The 27,243-nt window shown below is 37.5% G+C and overlaps 1 protein-coding gene across 3 annotated transcripts in view; it reads right to left on the bottom strand.

Moving 5' to 3' along the window:
* PTPN12 (protein tyrosine phosphatase non-receptor type 12) overlaps positions 1 to 27,243 on the bottom strand; it is a 115,443-nt gene that overhangs the window by 29,525 nt on the left and 58,675 nt on the right. For all 3 annotated transcript variants that reach the window (XM_066354456.1, XM_066354455.1, XM_066354454.1), the window contains exons 3-11: positions 23,296 to 23,372; positions 21,047 to 21,142; positions 20,316 to 20,354; positions 14,385 to 14,456; positions 8,073 to 8,132; positions 5,742 to 5,884; positions 2,671 to 2,737; positions 542 to 619; positions 350 to 448 (exon numbers count right to left, since the gene is read on the bottom strand). In XM_066354456.1, coding sequence (XP_066210553.1) covers positions 350 to 448; positions 542 to 619; positions 2,671 to 2,737; positions 5,742 to 5,884; positions 8,073 to 8,132; positions 14,385 to 14,456; positions 20,316 to 20,354; positions 21,047 to 21,142; positions 23,296 to 23,372 — 731 coding nt within the window. The remainder of the gene's footprint in view (positions 1 to 349; positions 449 to 541; positions 620 to 2,670; positions 2,738 to 5,741; positions 5,885 to 8,072; positions 8,133 to 14,384; positions 14,457 to 20,315; positions 20,355 to 21,046; positions 21,143 to 23,295; positions 23,373 to 27,243) is intronic.

Here is a 27,243-nt window from a genome sequence, read left to right as displayed (position 1 = left end):
GCCTTTCTTTAGATTTGGAAACTTTCATTCATAGAACAATGCAGCTAATTTTTAAAAAAGTAATTTACACTGGAAACAATAAAGAATATATAATTTTTGACCTAAGAACTATTTTCCCAGCTATACTTCATTTCGAATATTTAACTTGCATTGGAGTTATTAAATATTATAACTGAGACTTTCAAGCAGAAAGAAGGAAAGGAATTAAGAAAGTCAAGGTAAAATAAAAATAACTGTCATGAATATTCTCATGTTAGACAAAACCCAAGATGACATTAAAAAGCTAAATATTATTTTCTCTTGATAAAAAGTAAAATTTTCCTAAAATTAATAGGCCAAGAACACCTACCACTCCGTCAGTAATTTTCTGGATCCCATGAATTTCGTACAGTTGTAACTGTTTTTCAAACAGTTGGGCGATAGCTCTATGAACAAGCTCATATTGCTCCTATTAAAGAGATGAAATGATAAAGGAAAGACATTAAAAAAACCAAAGGTATGTATAAAAATATAGTTTATAAAGTGAAACAAAAAACTATACCTTAGTTTGTACTGCAGAATGCCTCTGTGTTCTCATTTCTTGTATTAAATTAAATACATTAAATTCCTCTGGTATTTTCTAAAACAAAGAATGTAATATATGAACCCTGAATAATTGTTCAGGAAAACCATAAAATAGTCTTCAACTTTTCATACAGACCTTATACACATGCTGGAAAACTGAAAACATTCTGAGCACTACTTACTCTGTGTCGAAAACTGTTTGGCATCATAAACAAAAAGTTATTCTTGACCCTCAGTAGTTGAGGCTCACCCTAGTGAGCCAGATTTGTAAACAAAAAGAGAAAGTCCAGCCAAGCATAACTGACTGCAGTGGGAATAAGATGTTGTGACTAACTCTGTGTGGCATGAAAACTGAAGGAAATATAATCTATTTGGAGAAGCCAGAAGCTTGATGTGGATAAAGCCTAAGACTGAAAGAAGTGGAGGTATTCAGAGGAGGAGAGAAGATAGACAAACTACTTGGGATCAAACTATATAAACATAACAGAGTTTACACTCATTCTATAGGCCAGTGTTTCCTGTGCTGGCTATGTCAGGAGTGGCTGGGCGAACTAGGTGAGCATAATCAGATCCCTCAGCCACAGCTCTGGAGACTGATTATCCCAGACAACGCATCTGTACACTTGTACTTGGAACCACTGCAAGAGGCAATCCTGACATGATATTCAGGGATTATTTTGTAGTAGGGAAAATGGTCATCTGAAGAGAAGACAAACTTGCAGAGAGTTACTGAAGTAGTATTAAAAAAAAAAAGGTAGAAGGAGATTTCAGGCATATTTCTAAAGCAAAACTATTAGAAACTGGGTCAAGAATATTTTAGCATGATGAAGACAGAGGAGATAAGGACAATTCCCAGATTTACTGCTTCATAGTCTTAAAATGTATCAAAAGATCTTTATATCAAGTCCTAACCTAATTCCCAAGACCATATTTATGTTAGCCAAACTGAATCAAATGGGGACTGTTCAAAGTAAACAACTTTTGGAATGGTCAGATGTGTCTTTTGTTTGCTGGCATTCATCTAAATTCATCTTGCCATCCCAATTTTAATCTTTGACTTTTATGTTAAAATGTGACAGAACCTTACTTAAATTTTACTCAAAATTTTAACTGATTATTAAGAAATGATTATAGTTTTGAGGAACACAAAAATAAAATTTAATCCCAGAGGGCTTTTTGAGAAACTGCTTAAAATTTAAATATTCCCTAAAATGTAAAAAATGGCAAAAGGAAGAAAAAAAAAGAAACTAAGTATCTTATTAATTCTATTTTATAGAAGACATGGATTGCCATATTCAGAAAAACCATAAAGCTATGAGGAATTAAAAGCTTCTCCCTAATACATAGAAAATGAACATAGTATAGAACAAACATATGAACCAAATCTATATACAGTAAGGGAAACTGTGTTTTTAAAATCTTTAACAAAGGCTGTGTCTTATTTATCTCCACATCCTCCATAGTACCAAACACAATTTTTTGAAAAGAGTTCTGGTAATAACAGCAGCAATACTAATAAAAGCTAACATGAACCGAGCACTTGCTACATGCTAAACATATTTTTAAAGAACTTCACAATGGTTAACTTTACTTAGTTCTTTTGAATTATTAACAAATGGTTCCCATTTTCAGATTAAGAAATTAAGACACAATGAGATTAAGTAATTTGACCAAGATCCCACAGCTAGTAAATGACAGAACCAGAATATTATTCTGGGCTGTTTGGCTCCAGAGTCAGCATTCCTAACCATATTATATTTCTAGTTAGGCATAAATATTACTGAATTGATTATACTTATTCCTAAAATAAACATAACAAGGCAGTGAGAATTCTGCATTTGCAAAGTCAGCTGAGTTTACATCAGTAATGTAGGTGTTAATTCACACAGAACACTGGGGGACGTGTTGACCCTGCTGCCCACTGTGTTACCTCCAGTCAGTGCCCATCTTGTACACTGTTCACTAACTGGGATGTCACACAGCAGAGCTACTGCTAATAAAGTGACATGTAACAAAACACATGCCGTAATTTACTACAATTAATCACTGTATTTGAAAACCATAACAAATACATTGGATACAATGTTACATAAAAATTATTCTTACCCCAGCTTTTAGTAAATTCCACGTATAATCTATGGCACAAATGGCACCTGTTCTTCCACAGCCTGCACTATGAATACAAAGTTAGAAAGAACAATTTTACTTTTGTGATAAAAATAAAAACTATAAAGTAAAAAACAATATTTAGAAGCAATAAAAATCACTTAATAAATTTGACAAAATTCTACTTACAGTACTTAAAGTACTATGTGTGAATGGCAAACATCCTTAAGATTAGTATTTATATCTTCTTTTCATTAAATTTAAAGAACTTCCAGTAGTAAGTGACTCACAGAATACCTAGGGGCCTTTACAGTGGAAGTTCAAGAAGGCTCTGGTGCTTTGGAGTAGAAGAGGAAATAGTACATTGTTTCACTCTGCAGAAGGTACAGGAAGATGAATTCTTCAGGTCCTGAAACTGATCTGAACACCAGTAGTAATTCACCAAAAGAACAAAGATGGGCCACACCAGGTGTTGGTGCAGTATATACAGCATCTGCCTGGGAAGCAGAGGACCCAGGTTTGAAACCCAGAGGTCACAGGCTTGAGAGTGGGCTCACCAGCTTGAGTGCAAGAGATTGCTGGCTTCAGCATGGGATCATAGACATGACTTCATGGTCGCTAGCTTGAAGCCCAAGGTTGCTGCCTTGAGCAAGGGGTCACTGGCTCACCCCTGGTCAAGGTACAGATGAGAAAGCAATCAATGAACAACTAAAGTGACACAATGGAAAAATGATGCTTCTCATCTCTCTCCCTCCCTGTCTGTCTGTCCCTATCTCTTTCTCTCTCACTAAAAACAAAACAAAAAAACAAAGATCACGGAGGCACTTCTCACCTGAAAAACTAACAGAACCACCGGGTTTTAATTTTAAAACATGACAAAAATACTTTAGAGCAAATGATTCTCAACTAGAGGGATACAATATATACCTGAGGATTGAGAGTCACTATGAGTAATTAAAAATGTTACTGACATCACTAGAATAATTTTTAGGCAGAAAAATGTTATCATTATTTTAATGCATATTTTGAAAAATTCAGAAGTATAAGTAGTTTGTTAAACACATAAACTAGAAAGTCCTGATAAAGTACATTATAAGCAGCTTACTGTGATTTTTAAAAAGCTCTTAATAATGAACATCAATAATATTCATTTTAAACTACTGACACATTTGTCAATTCCAAACATTTCTAACATATTGCTAGAATTATAGAGTTAAGAATTAGAATTACTAGAACTTTATATGACAGAGACATAGACAACCAGATGAATTAAACACAATGGAGCCCTGAGCAGGTAGCTCTGGTGGTTAGAGCATCGCCCTGATAGGCCAAGGTTGCAGGTTCTATCCCAGGCCAGGGCACACACAAGAAATGACCAGTGAATGCATGAATGGGTGGAACAACAAATACCTGTTTCTCTCTCCCTATCTTTCTCCCTTCTTCTCTCTCAAATCAGTCAAGAATACCTTTTTTAAAAAGTGGTTAAGGTACAGAATAGCTATTAAAAAAAGGAACACAATATAAAGTTCAGAAACAGATCTGAGCATATATAAGTATTTATTACACAATGGATTCTCCATCAAAAAGACTAGACCACTCAATAAATGAAATAGGAAAATTTAGCTAAAAAAAAACTACAGATGGATTAAAAATAAAATGTTAAAACTCATAAGGGACTAAAAAAAACTTTAAGCACTACTAGTAAGAGAAGGACTTGTCTAGGCATATCTCAATAGATAGAATTCATAAATGAAGAGACAGAATTCATACATGAAGAGATTCACAACTCTGACTACATAACAATTTAAAATTTATACCTAGCAAACAGGCAGAATAGCCTGGCCTGTGGTGAAGCAGCGGACAGAGCATTAACCTGGAACGCTGAGGTTACCAGTTTGAAACCCTCAACTTGCCCTGTCAAGACACACACATACAACAAGCAACATGCAAGCAATGAACAACCAAAGGGAAGCAACTATACTTCTTGCTCCCCTCATCTCTCCTTTCTCTAAAATCAATTAAAAAAATCTTAAATAATAATTTTAAAAAAAGGTAGAATAAAAACTGAAAAACCATGACTAAAAGTTAACATATTCAATATATAAAGAATTCATAAAGTATAATTATTAAGGGATAAATAATTACTACGATAAAATTGGCAAAGTATACAAATAAGCAATTTACAAAAAAATGACAATAAGTAAATATATAAATAAAAGCTTGCCTGTAACAGGCATTAAAATGAACAAAATGTAATGGATGACTCTGGGAAACGGGCATTCCCACAAACTGGGAGTGGTAGATTAATTAAAATTAGTACCAACTTTATGGATAACATTTTAAAATATGTATTTTAAGCATTAAAATTTCACAGCCTTCAACTTAGAAATCCTACTTTTAGCTACCTATTATGAAGTAATTGCAGACATGCTCAAAAATTTTGCCCTAAGACTGGCCACTGGATATTTAAACTGCTGTTTACAATTTCAGCTGAATTGAAAAGAAGTCAAGGATATGTTGTATCTTTTAATTTTACAATTAAATAGGTTTTTTCCCCTAACTAGTCAACTACTTGATTTAAACATCATCTAACCACTAAATGAACTATAGACAAATATTTGTTAATTAACTGAGTTGTGAGCTGATTGTCACATCTCCAGCAACAAGTCACCTTTTCTGGCCTATAAATAAGAAGAGCAGCTCTTACGCTTCACTAATGTAGGCGTTACAGTCAGATCAAGTGCACCAGAAACTAGCTTCAGTGTCCTTCTCTAGTTAAAAAAATAACAACCTTTTAACTACCTAACTAGTTCACCTCCAAGTCACTTAAAAAGATGAAACTGATGGCAGTTCTATAAGTGCTATGAATATAAAGTCTTTTGAAAGAAAATAATGTAAATTAAAGATTAAGAGAAGAAAAACTACCTCAGGATTCAGGTATCTTATGATTTGGAAACTCATAAAATGACCTAAGAAAATCCAAAAATTAAGTTTCAAAATATGATATCTCACCCATATTAAAATGTCACCTATATTCCAAAGTTTTTAAATATCTGGAAATCTCTTTGTACCTGCAGTGGATACAGATAGGCACATCTTCATGTTCTTGGTACTTCCTCATCAAGCTTATCATGTCCAAAATCGAATCAAAGGATGAAGGAACATCATGGTCTGGCCAGTTCACATAATGAAACTGATACAGCCTCCGAGATTCCTTCAATAACAAAAATTCAATAATTATGAAAATATATTTGTAAATTTTATAACAGAGAAAAGGTACATATCTATCTTACTTTACTGCCATTTCTAAGATAGTTATATGGTATTCAGTATTACATTAAAAAAATAACAAATAATAGTCTACATTTATTGTCTATCACATACCTAGTATTGATCTAAGGGCTTCGCATGTAACAATTCACTTAATCACCATGTCATGCCATGAGAAGGTAGTACTATCCTCATTTTATCAATAAGAAAACTGAGACAAAATAATTAAATAACTTACCTAACATTTCATAGCAAGAGACCAATGTGGGATCTCAATTCAAGCAGTCTTACCTCCAGAGCATGCTCTTTAACCATTACTCTATATACACTATTTAATTAATTTACAATATTAAATGGATGGGCAATATATCATGACCACTGTGTTGGAATCTACTACAGTTAGAAGGCTAAAAGAATATTTAAACTGGCAAAGAAAATTAGAAATGAACCTGTCCAACCCCAAAGCCACTTTTCTTATCTTACTTCACATCAGTATAGTGTGGGGGACCCCCATCCTGACACTTTCAGGGGATCTATGAGTTTTAAACTATTTCCATAATAATACTCAGGTGTTAATTTGCCTGTTTCACTCTTATGCTCACGTGTGTATAGTACGGTCTTCCCAAGACTACATGACATATGATGACAACATCATGTTGTCAGCTAATGGAGTATATGCTTGTATGGTAATGTTTTAGAAAAAAAATTTTTTTCTGTTTATAATTCCAAATGTAATAAATACTGAAAGATATACCCCACATAAACAAAAGCTCTTTGGAATTTCTAATTATTAAAAATAGAAGAGTCCTGCCTGACCAGGTGGTAGTGCAATGGATGGAGTGTCGGACTGGGAGGCAGAGGACCCAGGTTCGAAACCCTGAGGTCACCAACTTGAGCGCAGCCTCATCTGGCTTGAATGTGGGGTCATAGACATGACCCCATGGTCGTTGACTTGGGGCCAAAGGTTGCTGGCTTGAGCAATGGGTCATTAGCTCAGCTGGAGCTGCCTGGTCAAGGCACGTATGAGAAAGCAATCAATGAACAACTAAGAAGCCGCAACAAAGAATTGATGCTTCTCATCTCTCTCCCTTCCTGTCTGTCCCTCTCTCTGACAGGGTCACAAAAAAAATATATATGTGTGTGTGTGTGTGTGTATACAAGAGTTCTGTTATCAAAATGTTTTAAAAACGGCTATTCTCGGTGTTTCACTGAAATAGCACCTGCTTTGAATCCAGGTTCAAACTGTACTCAAATTCTATTTCTGCCACAGACTGAATACCTTTAGGTAAGCTACTTAACTTCTTAAAGACTGTATCTTCACTTTTGTGCCATGGAGATAATAATCTACCACTATAAAGTTAGATTTTAAATGCCTGAGACACTACTGAAATTTAATAAGGTACCTATAATTATTATTGCAAATTAAAAAATAGCAACCAAAGTGTAATAAACGACAACTGATTAGTTATGTGGGGGAGGGATTGCTGTAAACAACAAAGTAGAAGTTCTATGTTTACAAATGCACTAATTGGGAAAGGATAAGGAAGTTCATGGCAAGCTAGATTACATAATACGGTTTAAAAATTTAAGAAAATAAAAACAGAAAAAATGAGGAAGAAGATGACAAGCATTCTCTAATGGCCATTCGATTTTCCTTTGATTTATTCCTAGACAAATCATCACTGAGTGAAGCTCTGAAACCCGAACACCAGGGCCTTAAGTGAAAACAATCAGAATCTAAAGGACAGCTCAGCTTTGACAGTGGCCTCTTTCTAAAAATTTGTAAACTGTAAAAGTGGGTAATAATTATCTAAACAATGCTATCATTTGCTACTGCAATAGAGGAAATATATTTGCAGCAAAGAAACCATTATTACAAAGACAGTAAATTTAGGGAAACCTGTTCTAAGCAGGTTAAAATTTATATTACTTTATTACCTAATTTGATAAACATAAGGCTCAATAAATGAAGCATCACACTCTGATTTTCTTCATATTGTACACAATGAAAAAATTTAAAAATCTTATGTAAAATAATAACATAGTAAGCTACTTGTCTTCTCTTTAACAATTATCCTTAGAAATTAAGAGTAAATAAAAAATACTTTATTATTTTTGCAGAAAATACTTACATTCTGAAATTCAAGTAAGAGTGTCCTAATGAAGTAATCTGTTCTTGCTTGTTCAGCTTCCTAAATAAAGGGATATACTTGTGAGTCAGTGACAACATTAAACCAAAAACATATATAGCACACACCAAAACAACCTTGTACTTAAAGTTTACAATATAAGATTAACATTTAAAATTCCTGGTGTACCTGGTAATCATGTATATAAATAGCCATTGTTAAAGTCATGAATTTCTTTGTTTTATTTATGTGTTTGTTTATTTATAGTTAGAGACACAGACAGACAGGAAGGGAGAGAGAGAAGCATCAACTTGTAATTGCGGCACTTTAGTTGTTCATTGCTTTCTTGTATGTGCCTTTACCGAGGGATTCCAGCTATGCCAGTGACCCCTTACTCAAGCCAGCGACCATGGGGTCCTATCTATGACCCCACTCTCCAGCTGATGACCCACACTCAAACCAGCAACCCTGGGGTTTCAAACCTGGGTCCTCAGCTTCCCAGGTCAACACTATATCCACTGCAACACCACCCAGTCAGACTATATTTTAATTTTTTTATTTTACTTTTTCCAGTCAACAAAAGGGAAACTTTATTGAGGCCCTATGACATTGGGGTTAAGGCAGGAGGCCACCCTCTAGGCACTGATTGTACTGGAGGGGCCTTATTTGACCTTCTTATTGCGGTGCAGGTTGTTGGCTGTCAGCACTTCCTGTAGAAGCTGACAGTGTGAGCAGCACAGGCATGTGTGACACTTGCAGCAGAGCATGTTATCGCAGCTGTACTTCCGGTGAGCTGGTGGAGGCAGGGCTCGATGACACCACTCTGCAGATGAAGCAACAAGTACAGGAGCGCTCTTTCTGGATATTGTAGTCTGAGAGAATGCGGCCATCCTCCAACCATTTGCCCACAAAGATCAGATGCTGCTGGTCAAGCAGGATGCCCTCCTTGTCTTAGATTTTAGCTTTGACATTCTCAGTGGTCTCACTGGACTCAACCTCAAGGGTCTTCACAAACATCTGCATCTCTATGTCTGATGGGGACACTGTCCCTGGTGATTTCACAAGACCCCACCCCACCCACCCGTGTGCTCATCCAAGCTGTTTCCAAGTGGCTGTTCCATATGAACGGCCTGTCTTGACTCATGCATCAGACTTTCCTAACAATCTCTCAAACAATCAAGATCTGACCTTGGCATGCCCCATACCTCCAGTTAAGTGGCCCCAGAGCTGGCACTAGCACCAGCTGGCCTCAGTTCACTGCTTGCCCTTTCCTGAACACCTCTAAACCCAACACAAGTAGCAGCCATCTGCAAATCTCTGTGTAGCTCATGCCAGGTGGCCCTGGGCAGAACACAGGTGGTGGTAGACCTTGGCTGCACCTCCCAGGAGGTTTCAGAGGTAGCAGCACACTCAGCGGTCAGCTTCAGACCACATCGAAGCATCACCATCCAACCTCATCCACAACAGACACACTCAAGTGGCACACTCAGCGGGCACCAGAGGCCCACTGAACTTGAGTCCTACTTTGTGGGGCAAGCCACTGCAGAGCTGATCCTCCACAGCGTTCAGAAATCAGTGGTCTGGTCTGACATCGCAGCCAGTCCTTGCAGCTAATCTGCCTGGAGGTAATTCCCTCCCATTGGCATGTCAACAGCAACCAAGGCTCAATTAAAACAGGAGGGTGTACACAGTTCACATAGGGGGCAGACCTCAAGTGCCAGCTTGTGTGACCAGGGAGGCTTGTGGACCCTATAGGACACCTACTACATAAGGCTACTCTACCAAGCTCAGGAGACACAGCAGCTCTACCTAATACAGAGAAACAAACTCGGAGGGCTGCCAAAAATGAGACAAAAGAAACATGTCCCAAATGAAAGAATAGAACAAAACTCCAGAAAAAGAATTAAACAAAATGGAAACAAGGGAAACAAGAATCTACTAGACACTGAGTTCAAAACACTGGTTATAAAGATGCTCAAAGAATTTAGTGAGAACTTCAACAGCATAAAAAAGGACCAGTCAAAAAAGAAAGATATAATAACTGAAATGAATAATTTACAGGGAATCAATGGTGGAATAGGTGAAGGTGAGAATCAAATCAGTGATTAGAAATATAAGGAAGTATAAACAAACACCCAATCAGAACAGCAAAAAGAAAAAAAAAACAATTAGCCTGACCAGGCGGTGGCACAGTGGATAGAGCATCGGACTGGGATGCAGAGGACCCAGGTTCAAAACCCCGAGGTGCTGGCTTGAGCGTGGGCTCATCTGGTTTGAGCAAAGCTCACCAGCTTGAACCCAATGTTGCTGGCTCGAGCAAGGGGTCACTCCGTCTGCTGTACCCCGCGGTCAAGGCACATATGAGAAATCAATCAATAAACAACTAAGGAGCCGCAATGAAGAATTGATGTTTCTCATCTCTCTCCCTTCCTGTCTGTCTGTCACTATCTGTCCGTCTCTCTGACTCTGTCTCTGCCACAAAAAATAAAAATAAAAATAAAAAAAGAAAAAGAAAAAAAAAAGAATTAAAAAAATAAAAAATGAGGATAGTGTAAGGAACCTCTGGAACAACTTTAGGCCTTACAACATTCATATCACGGAAGTGCTAGAATAAGACCGAAAGCAAGAAATTGAAAACCTATTTGAAAAAACTGACACAACTTGGCCCTGGCCGGTGGGCTCAGTGGTAGAATATCGGCCCAGTGTGTGGATATCCTGGGTTCGTTTCCCAGTCAGGGCACACAGGAAAGCACCCATCTGCTTCTCCACCGCTCCCCCACTGGCTTCTCTCTCTCTCTTCCTCTCCTGCAGCCATGGCTAGATTGGAGTGAGTTGGCCCCAGGCACTGAGGATGGCTCCATGGCCTCCACCTTAGGCCCTAGGAAGAGCTCGGCTGCTGAGCAATGGAGCCATGTCCCAGATGGGCAGAACATCACCCCCTAGTTGGCCTTCCGGGTGATTCCTGGTCAGGGCTCATGTGGGAGTCTGTCTCTCTGCCTCCCCTCCGCTCACTGGAAAAAAAGAAAAAAATAAAGACAAAATTTTTCTAACCTAGTGAAGGAAATAGACAAGTTCAGGAAACACAGAGAGTCCAAAGAAGAAGAACCCAAAGAGGATCACACCAAGACAAATCATAATTAAATGCCCAAGGTTAAAGACAGATAATCTTAAAAGCAGCAAGAGAAAAGCAATTAGTTACCTACAAGAGAGCTCCCACAAGGACTGTCAGCTGATTTCTCAACAGAAACTGCAGGCCAGAAGAGATTGTCAAGAAATATTCAAAGTGGTGAAAAGCAAGGACCTACAACCAAGATTACTCTACCCAGCAAAGCTATCATTTAGAATCAAAGGACAGATAAAGAGCTTCCCAGACAAGAAAAGGCTAAAAAGTGTTCATTGCCACAAAACCAGTATTATATAAAATGTTAAAGGGTCTTTTATAACAAGAAAAAAAGATAAAAAATTCGAATAAAAAGGCAATACGTATCTATCAACACTTGCATCTAAAAAACAAATGAACAAGCAGAACAGAAACAGACTCATAGAGAACATTTTGATGGTTGTCAGACTGGATGGAGGTTGAGGGGATGGGTAAAGGGATGAAGAGGTACAGATTGGTAGTTCCAGCACAGTCATGGAGATGTAAAGTACAGCATAGGGAATATAGTCAATTATATTGTAATAACTCTGTATGGCGTCAGATGGGTGCGAGATTTACTGGGATGATCACTTAGTAAGTTGTGTAACGTCTAATCACTGGGGAGTCCACTGGAACTACTATAATAATGTATGTCAATGTAATTGAAAAATAAAAGTGATTTGAACATGAAAAAAAATATTGTATACTTTCAAAAAATAAACACAACCCAAATATCAATCTTTTTTCAAATTATAAACTCTTTCTTTTGTCTATTAATTTTTGTAACTTGTTTACTATTCATGATTGCCAACTGTTCAAAAATTTCAAGTTGTTTAGTTGTTAAATATAAAGCACTATATATTTTTGCTTGAATTTTAACACTGAGTAGTTCTCCCATTTAAATTTGTAAATGTTTAATACAACACTGCACAGAACTACGTTTTCTGGACCATTTAAAGACTTAATATTATAGCATACTTTCTGGGTTGGTGAGGGGGAGTTTTTGCCTCATAGAAGTAGATAGTGTAGGATGTATTGGACTTTTTTTTTTTTTGAGAGAGAGAGAGGCAGGGAAAAGGAGAGAGACACACAGAAACATCAAGCTGCCCCTGTCCGTGCCTTGACTGGAGAATTGAACTGATGACAACCTCTGTGCTCTGAGAGGATGATCCAAACAGCAGAGCTATCTAGCCAGGGCTTAATTTTTATTGACTTTTAGAGACAGAGAGAGAAAGGGAGAGCGAGGAGAGGGTAAAGGAAAGCATACATTTGTTGTTCCACTCAGTCATGCATTCTTTGGTTGCTTTCCATGTGTGCCCTGATCAGAGATCAAACCTGCAACCTTGTGGTTTAGGGACAATGCTATTAACTGACTGAGCTAACCACAGTATTTTTTTAAATGCTCCATTAACCCACAAATAGTTCATTCTAACCAGGACTTTAGAGTATTGACTACACATTTAATCCAGGAAGGTGAATTCTAAATTAAAGTTAACAATACAAAATAACATTATATTTATAAAGGAAACTGTGTAAAACAAGTTGAGTCCTTTTCTATAACAACCTAGACTCTAAACTTTGGATATTCATTAAAGAAATTTAGAAGTTGTAAGTACAAATAAGTCATAAAATTATGGACTTCTTGAACTCATCAATGACAAGTAAAATCATAAAAAAAATTTCATTTAACCAAGGAAAACAAAGGAAAAGCAATTCTGAGATAAGAAATGTGATGATTAATTTTATGTGTCACCTTGAGCAGCCACAGTATCAAATGTCTGATACTTGGTCAAACATTCTTGGTGTTCCTGTGAGGGTGCTTTTGGGAGAAATTAATAGTACTTAGATCAGTGGACTTTGAGTACAGCAGATTTCCCCCTATGATATGGGTAGCCCTTACCTAATTAGTCAAGGCCTAAATAAAACAAAAGAACCAGTCTCCCCCAAAAGAGAATTCTCCAGCAGACTTATTTCATCTACAACACCAATTCTTCCTGGTTGTACACAAGACTTTGACCTAGAACTGAACATCAGCTAGCCTGGGTCTCCAGTTTGCCCACCCACCATGCAGGTTTTGGACTTGCCAGCCTCCATAATCATGAGAGCAATTCCATACAATTAATATCTCTCTCTCTCTCTCTCTCTCTCTCTCTCTCTCTATATATATATATATATATATATATATATATACACACACACACATCCTATCGGTTCTGTTTCTCTGAAAAACCATAATATAGGAAAGTTATTTGTTTCACTTTTGCTCAATCATGGATCTCTTGAGTAAATAAAAAATACATTTCTTTTAGGTGATTAAGAAAGATGCCATCATGTGTAACCCAAAGCAAGTTGTTCTACTCTTATATTTTACTCTTTTTTGGTGGTTTTTGTTTCTTTTATTATTTTTTTTAGTTTTATGCCATTACTTTCAGAACTTCAATTTAATTCATTTCCAGAGTTCATTAAAAAGTTATATATTTTTTATTTTTTAATATATTTTTAAAGATTTTTTTTATTCAGTTTTAGAGCAAGAGGAGAGAGAGATTAAGAAAGGGAGAGAGAGAGAAGGGGGGAGGAGTAGGAAGCATCAACTTCCATAGGTGCCTTCACCAGGCAAGCCTGGGGTTGTGAACCAGTGACCTCAGCATTCCAGGTCCACACTTGATACACTGCGCCACCACAGGTCAGGCTAGAAAGTTATATATTTTAAGTTTCTTATCAAATTACCTGCCATAAAAGATCAATCTTTACGTTTAGGGTAGCAACTCATAAACTCATCTCTGTATATAATTAGAACATTCTGGAGAGCATAACAGACATAAAAGATTAACATGAAAAAACTATACATCAGTCATCAAGGGTTTCAAATAGATTACTCAAAGAGCAGTTACTCTGTTTACTCATAATTAAACATTCATCAACTTACAGAGACTAATAAAAATTAACATAAGGTACAAGTGATTTATATATTTATTAAAAGCCATTCCCAAAGTTTCTAAATTTGAAAGCAGTATGAAATATTTATTAATATTTGTTTATTATAAGTTTAGATTTACAGTGGAAACAGAGTGCTTGGCTTATATAAAACCAGGTTCATACCATATTATATTTAATGATTTATCAGTCTAGCAAGCCAATTTTCTGATTAAATAATATACATAAAAATAGGTACTTACACAAGAAATTTTAAATGGTGCAAATGTTATAGGGTCTTCTCCATATAAAGGCCAATAGCGCTCACATTTTTTCTGTTGCCCCCCAAAACAAAACAAAAAAAAAGGTTAGTATATAACTTATGGGAAAGTTTTACTTGAAATTTTATAAATTTCTCATGCTCTGGTTCTGCTTGTTTCTTCACAGAAAACAAAAAAATTGCCATCAGTAGACAAGGAGCTGAGAGCTCCCACTTATCCAATGGTTCTTAAAAGATGGGCTGTGTCCTCTCCATGATTAATTGTAAGACAGTATTAACATCCTCCTCTAGAATAAAAAACTGCTTTAAATAAAAGTGCCTAGCACAAGATCCATTTAGGTTTTTTTTCCCCCCAAAGCTGGAAACGGGGAGGCAGTCAGACTCCCCCGCATGCGCCCGACCAGGATCCACCAGCACGCCCACTAGGGGGCGATGCTCTGCCCATCCAGGGCGTCTCTCTGTTGCGACCAGAGCCATTCTAGCGCCTGAGGCAGAGCCCATGGAGCCATCCCCAGCGCCAGGGCCAACTTTGCTCCAATGGAGCCTTGGCTGCGGGAGGGGAAGAGAGAGACAGAGTTCAGAGGGGGAGGGCTGGAGAAGCAGATGGGTGCTTGGATGCCCTGGCCGGGAATCGAACCAGGGACTTCCACACGCCAGGCCAACACTCTACCACTGAGCCAACCGGCCAGGGCCACAAGATCCATTTAGAATGAAAGGTTGCCAGACAAGTTTTAAAGCCTATAATGACAATCTCTGTAATATCTGGCTGAATTCTCATTAAGTATAAAATCTGTGGGATAGTGGAAAGAGCATTCTACTTGGTGTCAGAAGAGTTTCACAATTACTAATTTTCATGTTTAAAAGGTCTTTCTTTACTGTATTTCCCCATGTATAATATGCACATTATTCCAAAAAATTTGGGATCTAAAAACTGGGTGCGGCTTATACAGTGGTTGTAGGGTTTTTTTTACTTGCATTTCCTGCTTTTTCACACTTGTTTCTCTACTCCTTGTTGAAGACAGTGATTTGTCATCAGACACAGATGAGGACAAGCTAATGGATGGGAGTTTTGACAGTGATGAAGAGTTGTATGCATTTCATGATGAATAAAACTAGAGTTCAAAACTTTATGCCGCCCTGGCCGGTTGGCTCAGCGGTGGAGCGTCGGCCTGGTGTGTGGGGGACCTGGGTTCGATTCCCGGCCAGGGCACATAGGAGAAGCGCCCATTTGCTTCTCCACCCCCCACCCCCTCCTTCCTCTCTGTCTCTCTCTTCCCCTCCCGCAGCCAAGGCTCCATTGGAGCAAAGATGGCCCGGGCGCTGGGGATGGCTCCTTGGCCTCTGGCCCGGGCGCTGGGGATGGCTCCTTGGCCTCTGCCCCAGGCGCTAGAGTGGCTCTGGTCGCGGCAAAGCAATGCCCCGGAGGGGCAGAGCATCGCCCCCTGGTGGGCGTGCCGGGTGGATCCCGGTCGGGCGCATGCGGGAGTCTGTCTGACTGTCTCTCCCCATTTCCAGCTTCAGAAAAGAAAAAAAAAAAAAAACTATGCCAGTGGTCCCCAACCCCCAGGCCGTGGACTGGTACTGGTCCGTGGGCCATTTGGTACCGGTCTGCAAAGAAAGAATAAATAACTTACATTATTTCTGTTTTATTTATATTTAAGTCTGAACAGTGTTTTATTTTTAAAAATGACCAGATTCCCTCTGTTACATCCGTCTAAGACTCACTCTTGATGCTTGTCTCGGTCATGTGATACATTTATCCATCCCACCCTAAAGGCCGGTCCGTGAAAATATTTTCTGACATTAAACTGGTCCGTGGCCCAAAAAAGGTTGGGGACTACTGCTTTATGCAATATTTTTTCACAAAAAAATTAAGGTGTGTCTTATACATAAGACTGTCTTATACCTGGGGAAATATGGTAGTTCCTTTATCTGTAAAACTGGGAATAATCCTTACCTTACATAATTGTTGCAAGTACTGAATAATAGTATATTTCAAATATTTTTTGTTTGTTTGTTTGTTTTTTTAATATAGTGAGAGGAGAGGAGGCAGAGACAGACTCCCACATACGCCCTGACCGGGATCCACCCGGCAAACCTACTAGGGGGTAATGGATGCTCTACTCATCTGGGCCCTTGCTCTGTTGCAACCAGGGCCAATGTTTAGCACCTGAGGCGGAGGCCATGGAGCCATCCTCAGTACCCAGGGCCAACTCGCTCCAATCGAGCCATGGCTGCAGGAGGAGAGGGGAGGAGAAGAGATAGAGAGAAATAAGCGAGAAGAGGAAGGGTGGAGAAGCAGAAGGTTGCTTCTCCTGTGTGCCCTGACCAGGAATCAAACCCAGGGCATCCACACACCGGCCAACATTCTACCACTGAGCCAACAGTCAAGGCCTTCAATGTTCTATTGATGGTAAAAACTCATCAATACAAGCATAATGTATAATTTAAACTATTCACTTTGAAAGTTTAACCAGTTTTCTTTCTTATCTTCCTGTTTTCAAAAGATAGAAAAATAGAACGGTCTCCTGACCAGTGGTGGTACAGGGGATAGAGCATCAACTTGAGACACACTAAGGTCCCAGGTTCGAAGCCCTGAGGTCACCAACTTGAGCGCAGGCTCATCTGGCTTAAGCATGGGATCATCGGCATAATTCCATGGTCACTGGCTTGCAACTTGAGACCTCTAGTCAAGGCACGCATGGGAAGCAATCAAAGTGACACAACTATGAGCTGATGCCTCTCTCTCAAAAAAAGAACACTCAATTTTCATTGGTATTTTAATATCAAACCTCATTATTTTAGAAAATTAGGTAAGTAAATGAAAGCCTAACTTAACAGAATATACAGTAATTTTGATGCTAAGAAGTGATACAATTTTATCAAGACCCAATAAAATGAACACCTTTAAATGACAATCTAGCTTAAATAAACCTTCAGGCAGTGGAAAATGTATCAGTTCTTACTTATTTTTGTGAGCAGTATAGTTTCAAATATACTAAGTGGAATTATTACCTACAGGCTGGAATTAAACATAAGCTGATAATACTGCTCAGAAGGCAACAAAGTAGATCTGTCTAATATGCTCATTTGGCTTAGAGCAATATTATTAATATTTTAGAAGGCTTAAAATCACAAACCTCTTTTACCAGTATAAGTTTATAGAAAAGGATCAGGTTAATTAAGTAACTTTTGAGGATTTTTTTTGTTGTTCTTCTACCTGGTCAAGCTTTAACATCTTGAAACAGACAGAAACAAGTTATACAAGTTTAGTAAGAATCGGAACTGTGTGAATAACACTACAGTAAATTGGTATTTCTACTCCAGGTATAAACTAATGACTCAATACAATAAACTGAAGACTCAAAACTGTATGTTATGCATCATACATGCATAACCTATGCCCTGTATCATTTGTGTTAGAAGTGAGAAAATGATGCTCAGAGGGGACAGTTCACTGTACCACAATCAAAAATGCTAGAAATGTAGGCTTGTTTGATTTCATTATTGATGCTCTTTCCATTTGCTCACATTGTAAGTCAAGATTTAAGTCAAGGTTATCAAATAAATTAACAGGCCCTGAATGACTGACAACTTACTACTAACAAAACACTATCAATCACAAAATATTTAGTTTCTAAAATTTGGCACTCAATACAACCTAATTTTTCATCAAGTATTACATATCATTGATATATAAAGGCAGCTCATTAACAAAATGAAAAGAAATAAATCCTAAACCTTAATAGTTAGTAATTTAAGAAAATGTTAGGAGGGAAAAATATAAATTTACTATTATACTTGATTAATAATAATGGTACTGAACTACATTAAACAGCTAAGTGTTCTCTCAGTTTGAATAACTTTTAATTTTACAAAATGTTCATTTTATGCCTGACCAGGTGGTGGCACAGTAAATAGAGCATCAGACTGGGACACGGAGAACCCAGGTTCAAAACCCTGAGATCACCGGCTTCAACGTGGGCTCACCAGCTTGAGCGTGGGATCATAAACATGACCCCATGATTGCTGGCTTGAGCCCAAAGGTCGCTGGCTTAAAGCCCAAAGTTGCTGGCTTAAGCCCAAGGTCGCTGGCTTGAGCAAGACCTGTTATAACTCCCCATTCAAGGCACATATGAACAAGCAATCAACAAACAACTAAAATGCTGCAATGAAGAATTGATGCTTCCCATCTCTCTCCCTTCCTGACAAACTGTCCCTATCTCAGACACCCTGTCTTGTCAAAAAAAAAAAAAAAAAAAAAAAGAAACGTTCATTTCCACTACTAGTAAGAAACAGGGTTGGGAGGAATAACAAAAACTATTAGTTAAACTAAGCTTTTCCAATGATTTATGTATTATAACATCTCTCATAACTGAAAGGTGTACTATCTTGCTTTTGCAACATATCCTTTACTGAAAAAAATTTGATTAAAAATTTTTACAGGGCCCTGGCTGGTTGGCTCAGTGGTGGAGCGTCGGCCTGGCATGCAGGAGTCCCAGGTTAGATTCCCGGCCAGGGCACACAGAAGAAGCGCCCATCTGCTTCTCCACCCCTCCCCCTCTCCTTCCTCTCTGTCTCTCTCTTCCCCTCTAGCAGCCCGGGCTCCATTGGAGCAAGGTTGGCCCAGGTGCTGGGGATGGCTCCATGGCCTCTGCCTCAGGCGCTAGAATGGCCCTGGTTGCAACAGAGCATCGCCCCCTGGTGGGCGTGTCAGGTGGATCCCGGTCGGGCGCATGCAGGAGTCTGTCTGACTGCCTCCCCATTTCCAACTTCAGAAAAATACAAAAAAATTTAAAAATAAATAAATAAATAAATAAATAAATAAAAAATTTTACAATAAAAATAACTTTAATTTAATTAATGGACCATATTAGTATAAGGGAAACTTCAAATCACCACATAACTTGTTTTGTAAGTTTTGATTAGTGTGTCAGTTATGGAAGACCATATATAAGTTTTATCAAATACCTATTCTATAAGTATGTTAACACCTCCAACAATGAAGACATAGTACTTGATGCTACAGGAGAGCAAATGGGCTTGAAACTAATTTTACTTCTACAGAGCATAAAAATAGCATTATTAAAATTTTCAGATTAAAGGATTTTCTTTCAATATAGCATAAACAAACAAAAATGTGCTATTTGCAGGCAGAGAAATCAATAATCAAAATTATTTTAACTCATATTCATTGTTCAAAATTTTATTCCAATTTTTTTTTTCTTTTCTTATTTTTTTATTTTTATATTTTGTATTTTTCTGAAGCTGGAAACGGGGAGGCAGTCAGACAGACTCCTGCATGTGCCCGACCGGGATCCACCCGGCACGCCCACCAGGGGACGATGCTCTGCCCATCCAGAGCGTTGCTCTGTCGCGACCAGAGCCAGTCTAGCGCCTGAGGCAGAGGCCACAGAGCCATCCTCAGCGCCCAGGCCAACTTTGCTCCAATGGAGCCTCGGCTGCGGGAGGGGAAGAGAGAGACAGAGAGGAAGGAGAGGGGGAAGAGTAGAGAAGCAGATGAGCGCTTCTCCTGTCTGCCCTGGCCGGGAATCAAACCCGGAACTCCTGTACACCATGCCAACACTCTACCACTGAGCCAACCGGCCAGGGCCTAATTTTATTCCAATTTTTAAAAGACCTCTCTACTTCAGTTCATAAATAATATTCTTATAACAACATTAAATATTTGAAGACTACTAAGTAACAATAAAAAATGTTCTTTCCAGTATATACATAATAAAATGTAATTATATTTTGTTTCTTTAATCCAATAAAAGCAATAGCGCAGAACACAGAAAAAAAAGCATCTAGTTTAACTGGTAGAGCCCACAATATAATAAAAGGCCAGAAATGAAGTGACAAAAAGGACATGCTATAATTATTTTAAGGGTTAATAGGTATACATACATACCCTTCCCATCTCAAATTCTCGACAGGCCATTACAATGATCTAAAAAAAGTAGGGGTAGGATAAGAGGAACAATTTATCAGTTAAACACAATTTTCTCTTTTCAATCAAATATAAACTTCAAGAATTACTTTTTATATAAAAAGTATGAGTTAAAAAAATAATGAAAATCACACCTTCCTAACAAGGGTTATATAGCACCAATTTAAATTGGCTTAAGTTAACATAATGTATTCAATTTGAATCAAACTTTATAAATCTTATAAATTTACTTCATACTTGGAACTACAATTAATTAAATTATCTAAAGGTTGAATGGATTTAACTGTCTTTAAACATGTTATTCCATTTGCTTCCCCATTACAATATTTTACAATGTTTCAAACACACAGCAAAGCTGAAATAATTTTACAGTAAACACTGTATAACTGTCATCTGTATTCTACAATTATCATTTCGCTATACTTGATTTATCACACAGCTATCCCTCTATCCATCTATCAATCTATCTGATTGGTAGCTGTCTTCTTAGTTACTGACATGGGAACAGTTTTAAAGCATTACCACACCGTCTTCCTAATTTAATGAGAAATCCTAGAATCAGTTTCAGAATTTTTAGTAAACATTAGCTATAATTAATATATCATTAGGGCTAAAAAGTGTTTCCATGTCTTATTCAGTAAAACATCCTATGTCACCACAATGTACTAGATTCTGAAAAGTAAATTACTTACTACAACATTGTACTCCCATATCATCCTCCAAAAATCTATCACAGTATTTGCTAAAGGTCCTTGGGTTGCCACGTATGCTTTTGGCCCATAAACACCCTAAAATGGTAAAAAGCAAATTTCATTATGATTACCAAAAATATTTCCTTAGTAAATTTTAATGTTTCAAATTTTATTAGTAATACTACTGTTTTTTTCACCTAAAGCATTTTCCTTTCACAGTACACAAAAGCATGACAAAATATAATCGATTCACTTCAGTTTCTTGTGAAATGTTATTACTTTTATGTATTAATTAGATATGGTATATAGAATTAGTAATTAAACTGTCTAATTTAAAAATAATTATTTACCTAGGAATTAAAAAGACTCAATCCTAATTCAACAAAATTAACTATAGCAGAAACTTTTTATAAAAGCATCCTTTGATTTTAAAAACAATATTGAAACTAATTGTTTCCTTAGTTAGATGCTTCCACAGCTATCTTCAATTACTCAACTTAAAGTGTACTGTGTGCATACTATGTTTCTAACAATGAACCTAAGAATAAACCAAACAAGACTAAAATACTAAAGCAGCATATAATGGAATCATATAATGACTCATTGTTACTAAAGTGCAATTAAAAACTAGCACTTTTAAAAATATCTTTTTATAAACTTAACAAATGGAGATGTAACTAATATTTATAAAAGAATGTAAATGTGAACATCTGAAAGAGCAAATCACCTATGTATTACTTTTGTTTAACCTATTTGTTTTGGGTTTTGTAATTGATTTGACTTTGTTGGGAAAAGTAGGTTATTATTTGAAACTATGACTGTTTAATGTTGACATAGATAATATTAATTTTATCACCAAACTCATCATTTTAATGCTTTTGTCAATAAAATATTGTATTAAAATATGTATAAATGACATGTAAAATGATACTGTTACATAATGAAAAAATTCAAAAACAGAGAGCAGCTAATGGAATAAAGTAGTCTTTTATTTAATCCAATAGCAGTTTGACTTTGTCTCTCTATTTATTGCTAACCATGTAAGACTTAACTGCTTTGACTAAAGACTATCTCAAAAAGGATTACTATATATATAAAGGTTACATTAATCTTGCATTTTGGGTCTCCACTTGAAATGGTGACAACTGCCAAAAGTTTTAAATTAATCTAATATTCTATAATTTTAAATCAGTATTACTCCATAATTCCAACCCTGGTAATTTATCCTAAAATTTTTTTTCAAAAGAATATTAACATTCATAGTAATATGTATTACCATCAAGAGAAACTACAACCTATATGATTTAACAGTAGGGAATGACCATGTACATCTGTGGACATAAACTCAAAGGGACAATAAAGATGATTTAGCAATAGGTAAAGTGTTTGTAAGTCTTCAATTTAAAAGAAAACTATTTCTACTGTCGGAAAACTCTATTCATAAGGACACAAAAAGGGAAAGTACATAAAAGTGTGTCAGGGTTGTGATTTTTCTTTCTTATTCTTTAATTTTTTTTTTTTTTTTTTGGACAGAGAAAGGAACAGACAGGAAGGGAAAGACAGATAAGCATCAATTCTTCATTGTGGCTCCTTTGTTGTTCATTGATTGCTTTCTCATATGTGCCTTGACCTGCAAGCTACAGCAGACTGAGTGACCCCTTGTGCAAGCCAGCAAGCAACCTTGGGCTCAAGCCAGTGACCTTGGGCTTCAAGCTGGCAAACTTTGGGCTCAAGCCAACTACCATGAGGTCATGTCTATAATCCCATGCTCAAGCCAGCGACCTCACATTTAAGCCGGTGATCCCGTGCTCAAGCTGGATGAGCCCGTGCTCAAGCCAGTGACCTCAGGATTTCGAACCTGGGTTCTCTGAATCCCAGTCCAACGGTCTATCTTTTGCGCCACTACCTGGTGTAATGGTTGTAATTTTCTTTTCTTTTCTTTTTTTAAAGATTCTATTTATTCATTTTTAGAAAGGGGAGAGAGAAAAAAAGAGGGGGGAAGAGGAGCCAAAAGCATGAACTCCCATATGCACCTTGGCCAGGCAAGCCTGGGGTTTTGAACCAGCAACCTCAGTGTTCCAGGTTGAGGTTTTACCCACTGCATCACCACAGCTCAGGTCTGTAATTATATTTTCATTTCTTTTGCTATTGGTATCATGTTTAGGCAATTTAAATCAATTTAATAAATAGTGTGTTGGGAATATATTAAGTATGTATGGCAGAGAAACACCATTTAAAGTTAAACATACCTTAATAAAATTTGCATTTATATAGTCTGAATCTTGAGAAGGAGTCTTTAGAGTTAACTTAACTCGGCTGTGATCAACTGCAAGAAAAGAAAAGGATTTCACAAATTATGTCCTGTTGGCAGACAGGTCTTTTCTAACAAACCATAAGTACGGTTAAATAACTAAAAATATTTACTTTGAAAAACAATAAAAATTGATTCTAGGTACCAGCAGGATAATTTCTAACATCCTAATGGCAAGAAGTCATTCTTTAAAAACAAAAATCTTATGATGTAAAGCTGTGTTTTAAAGTGGCAATCAGTGTATTCTCAAGAGCTCTTTTACCAATCAAATTCCTGGACATCATCCCATATTTACTAGACAGTAGTCTAGGGTTTAAACAATCTTTACAGTAAAGTCCAAAAATATAAATTTTATAAAATTATGTAGTTTTACTTTTATTTTATTTGTTGATTTTACAAAGAGAGGAGAGGGTGGGGGGAGTGAGAAGTATCAACTCATAGTTGTTTCGCTTTAGTTGTTCATTGGTTTCTTGTCATGTGCCTTGACCAGGCAAGCCCAGGGTTTTAAACCAGAAACCTCAGAATTCTAGGGCAACGATCTACCACTGTGCCACCACAGGCCAGGCTAGTTTTATTTTTTAAATAAAAGTAATATATATGACTTCTTTAAATTAAATCTTTAAGAGATATATAAAATGAAAAGTAATCTTCCCTTGTCTTTGAATTTTAGGGTTCTCTCTTTCCTAAGAAAGATACTATATTAAGCAGGATTTTTTTTTCCTTCAAAAAGTATTCTTTATGCATATACCTACATACTTTGAAAAATTACACAAATGTGGCCCTGGCTGGGTAGTTTAGTTGATTAGAGCATTGTCCCAACTTCACCCAGGCATGCTGAGGTTGGCGGTTAGATCCTCAGTCAGGGCACAGACAAGAATCAACCAATGAATGCATAAGTGGAACAACAAATCAATGTTTTGCTCTGTCACTCTCCCCTTTCCTCTCTTACTAAAAATTAAAAAAAAAAAAACCAAAAAAAACCCCCACATAAATGCAATCATACTATACATGTTTTTTATGTTACTTTTCAACTTCTATTCAGTTTCTCAAAGGCAGAGACTTTGCACAATAGTTGGTTTACCACTGAATCCTCAGTAAATGTTTCCAGGGATTGTGAACTCAAATAATAACAATGGCTCCCAAATGATAGTCAAGACTGGTGTTAGGCTTCTTCATGCAAGCTGGGAATTTGGAAAATTTTCTAAAACATTTTCTTAAAAATTTGGAAAATTTTATGCAAATACAAAAATATAACACTATAATGAATCCTCATATATGCATTACCAGGCTTCAATAATTAACATTTTGCCTGTCTATTTCATCCACCTCTAATCATACAACAGCTGGGGAATGGAGAAAGCAAATTAAAACACATGATATCTGAGTCCTATGTTGCATTAAAATAGTAAGTTTGCCCTGGCCGGTTGGCTCAGTGGTAGAGCGTCGGCCTGGCGTGCAGGAGTCCCTGGTTAGATTCCCGGCCAGGACACACAGGAGAAGTGCCCATCTGCTTCTCTACCTCTTCCCCTCTCCTTCCTCTCTGCCTCTCTCTTCCCCTCCCGCAGCCAAGGGTCCATTGGAGCAAAGATGGCCCTGGCGCTGAGGATGGCTCTGTGGCCTCTGCCTCAGGCGCTAGAATGGCTCTGATTGCAGCAGAGCGATGCCCCAAGATGGGCAGAGCATCGCCCCCTGGTGGGCATGCCGGGTGGATCCCAGTCGGGCGCATGCGGGAGTCTGTCTGACTGCCTCCCTGTTTCCAGCTTCGGAAAAATACAAAAAAAAAAAAAAAATTAAGTTTGATTCAGTAATTTCAAGATGGAGCAAAGAAATGACTTAAAAAAAACTTCATAAGTAGATAAAGATTTTATACTCACTACTTATAATCATAATATATTATTAAGAATATAAAAATATGTTGCTTGTATAACTCATACGTATTTTAACATTTGTCATTGGTGCTTCTATTAGGCATAAAAATTAGTATACAGAATATAAATTTTAAAAAAAAAGAAAGTCATCATTTCTTCTCATGGTTTTGCTGACTGTCTCTACAATATCCCAAGAGCCCAATTCCAAACAGACAAAATCATTTTTGTCTGCCTAAGAGGCTCTTTAAAGCAGCAACATTTTTCTTTTTGAACGAACATCAACAATCTGTGGCAACAAAGAGAAAATGGGTAAGATTGTTACTAAGGAAAAAGAAACAGCCAACTTACCAAATTCTGGTCTAAGAAATAAAAGGAGCTCCATTATTAACATTAGATAGCAGAGTGCCCTGGATCCGTCACTCCTAGAAGCTAGCCAGCTCAGTTTTAGGCCTCTCAACACACAAAGCACAGCTTATCCTTGCCACAAGCAATACATGGAAATGTCTTAATTCTGGTACTGGCTTTAGTGTTCTAGTATAAAGCAAGCCAAATATCCAAAGTAACTGCAGAAAAAACTAATCTTTGAATAGTAATGAAACTACTTTGAATTGATCAAAAGCAAGGATGTCTATGCTTGCCACTTCAAGTCAATTTTATGCTAGAGGTTCTTGCCAGTGTAATAAGGCAAAAGAGAGATTCATATTGAAAAGTAGCAAAAATGTCATTATTTGAAGATGATGGCCTGATTTTGTATAAGATATCCTAAAGGATCCACAGAAAAGCACTAAACTTATAAATGAGTTCAGAAAGGTCATTGGATTAAAAAAAAATCAATATACTAATATAAATTGTATTTTTTGATACAGCTGACCGGTGAACAATATAGAAGGTTAGGGAAAAATTCCTCCATGCAGTCAAAAATCCGATTACAACTTTTGACTTCTCAAATCTGTCTCTCAGTGTCTGTGGGAGATTGAATCCTGAACTTCCCAACCCTAAAAATACCAAAATCAGCAGATGCTCAAGCCCCCTATATAAACTGACATATGGCCCTGTCCTGATAGCTCAGTTGCTTATAGCAGTGGTCCCCAACCTTTTTTGGGCCACGGACCGGTTTAATGTCAGAAAATATTTTCATGGACTGGCCTTTAGGGTGGGATGGATAAATGTATCACGTGACCGAGATAAGTGTCAAGACTGAGTCTTAGACGGATGTAACAGAGGGAATCTGGTCATTTTTAAAAAATAAAACATCATTCAGATTTAAATATAAATAAAGCGGAAATAATGTAAGTTATTTATTCTTTCTCTGGGCCCGGTACCAAATGGCCCATGGTCCGTTACCAGTCTGAGGCCCAGGGGTTGGGGACCACTGGCTTAGAGCATCATCCCGAAGCACAGAGGTTGCTAGTTTGATCCCTTGTCAGGGCACATACAGGAAGAGATCTATGTTCCTGTCTGTCTGTCTGTCTGTCTCCCTCTTTCGCTAAAATCAATCAATGAATTTAAAAAATAAAAATAAAATAAAATGGGCTCTGGCTGGTTGGCTCAGCAGTAGAGTGTCGGCCCAGCGTGTGGAAGTCCTGGGCTCAATTCCCAGCCAGGGCACACAAGAGAAGCGCCCATACGCTTCTCCACCCTTTCCCCTCTCCTTTCTCTCTGTCTCTCTCTTCCCCTCCCACAGCCAAGGCTCCATTGGAGCAAAGTTGGCCGGGCGTTGAGGATGGCTCCATGGCTTCTGCCTCAGGCATTAGAAAGGCTCCAATTATAGCGGAGCAATGCCCCAGAGGGGCCGAGCATCGCTCCCTGATGGGCATGCCAGGTGGATCCCAGTTGGGTGCATGCCAGTCTGTCTGTCTGCCTCCCCCTGCTTCTCACTTCAGAAAAATACAAAAAAAATAAAATAAATAAAATAAAATAAAATGGCATGTGAATGCATAGTGGCCCTCTGCATCCATGGACTCCCAACCTCAAATTGAAAATAGTAGTTCTTTATTATATATTGAAAGAAAATCTGT

Source organism: Saccopteryx leptura, chromosome 12, assembly GCF_036850995.1.
Source record: "Saccopteryx leptura isolate mSacLep1 chromosome 12, mSacLep1_pri_phased_curated, whole genome shotgun sequence".
NCBI lineage: Eukaryota > Metazoa > Chordata > Mammalia > Chiroptera > Emballonuridae > Saccopteryx > Saccopteryx leptura.
Note: the sequence above shows the minus strand (reverse complement) of the source record. Positions and strands in the feature narration are given on the sequence as shown.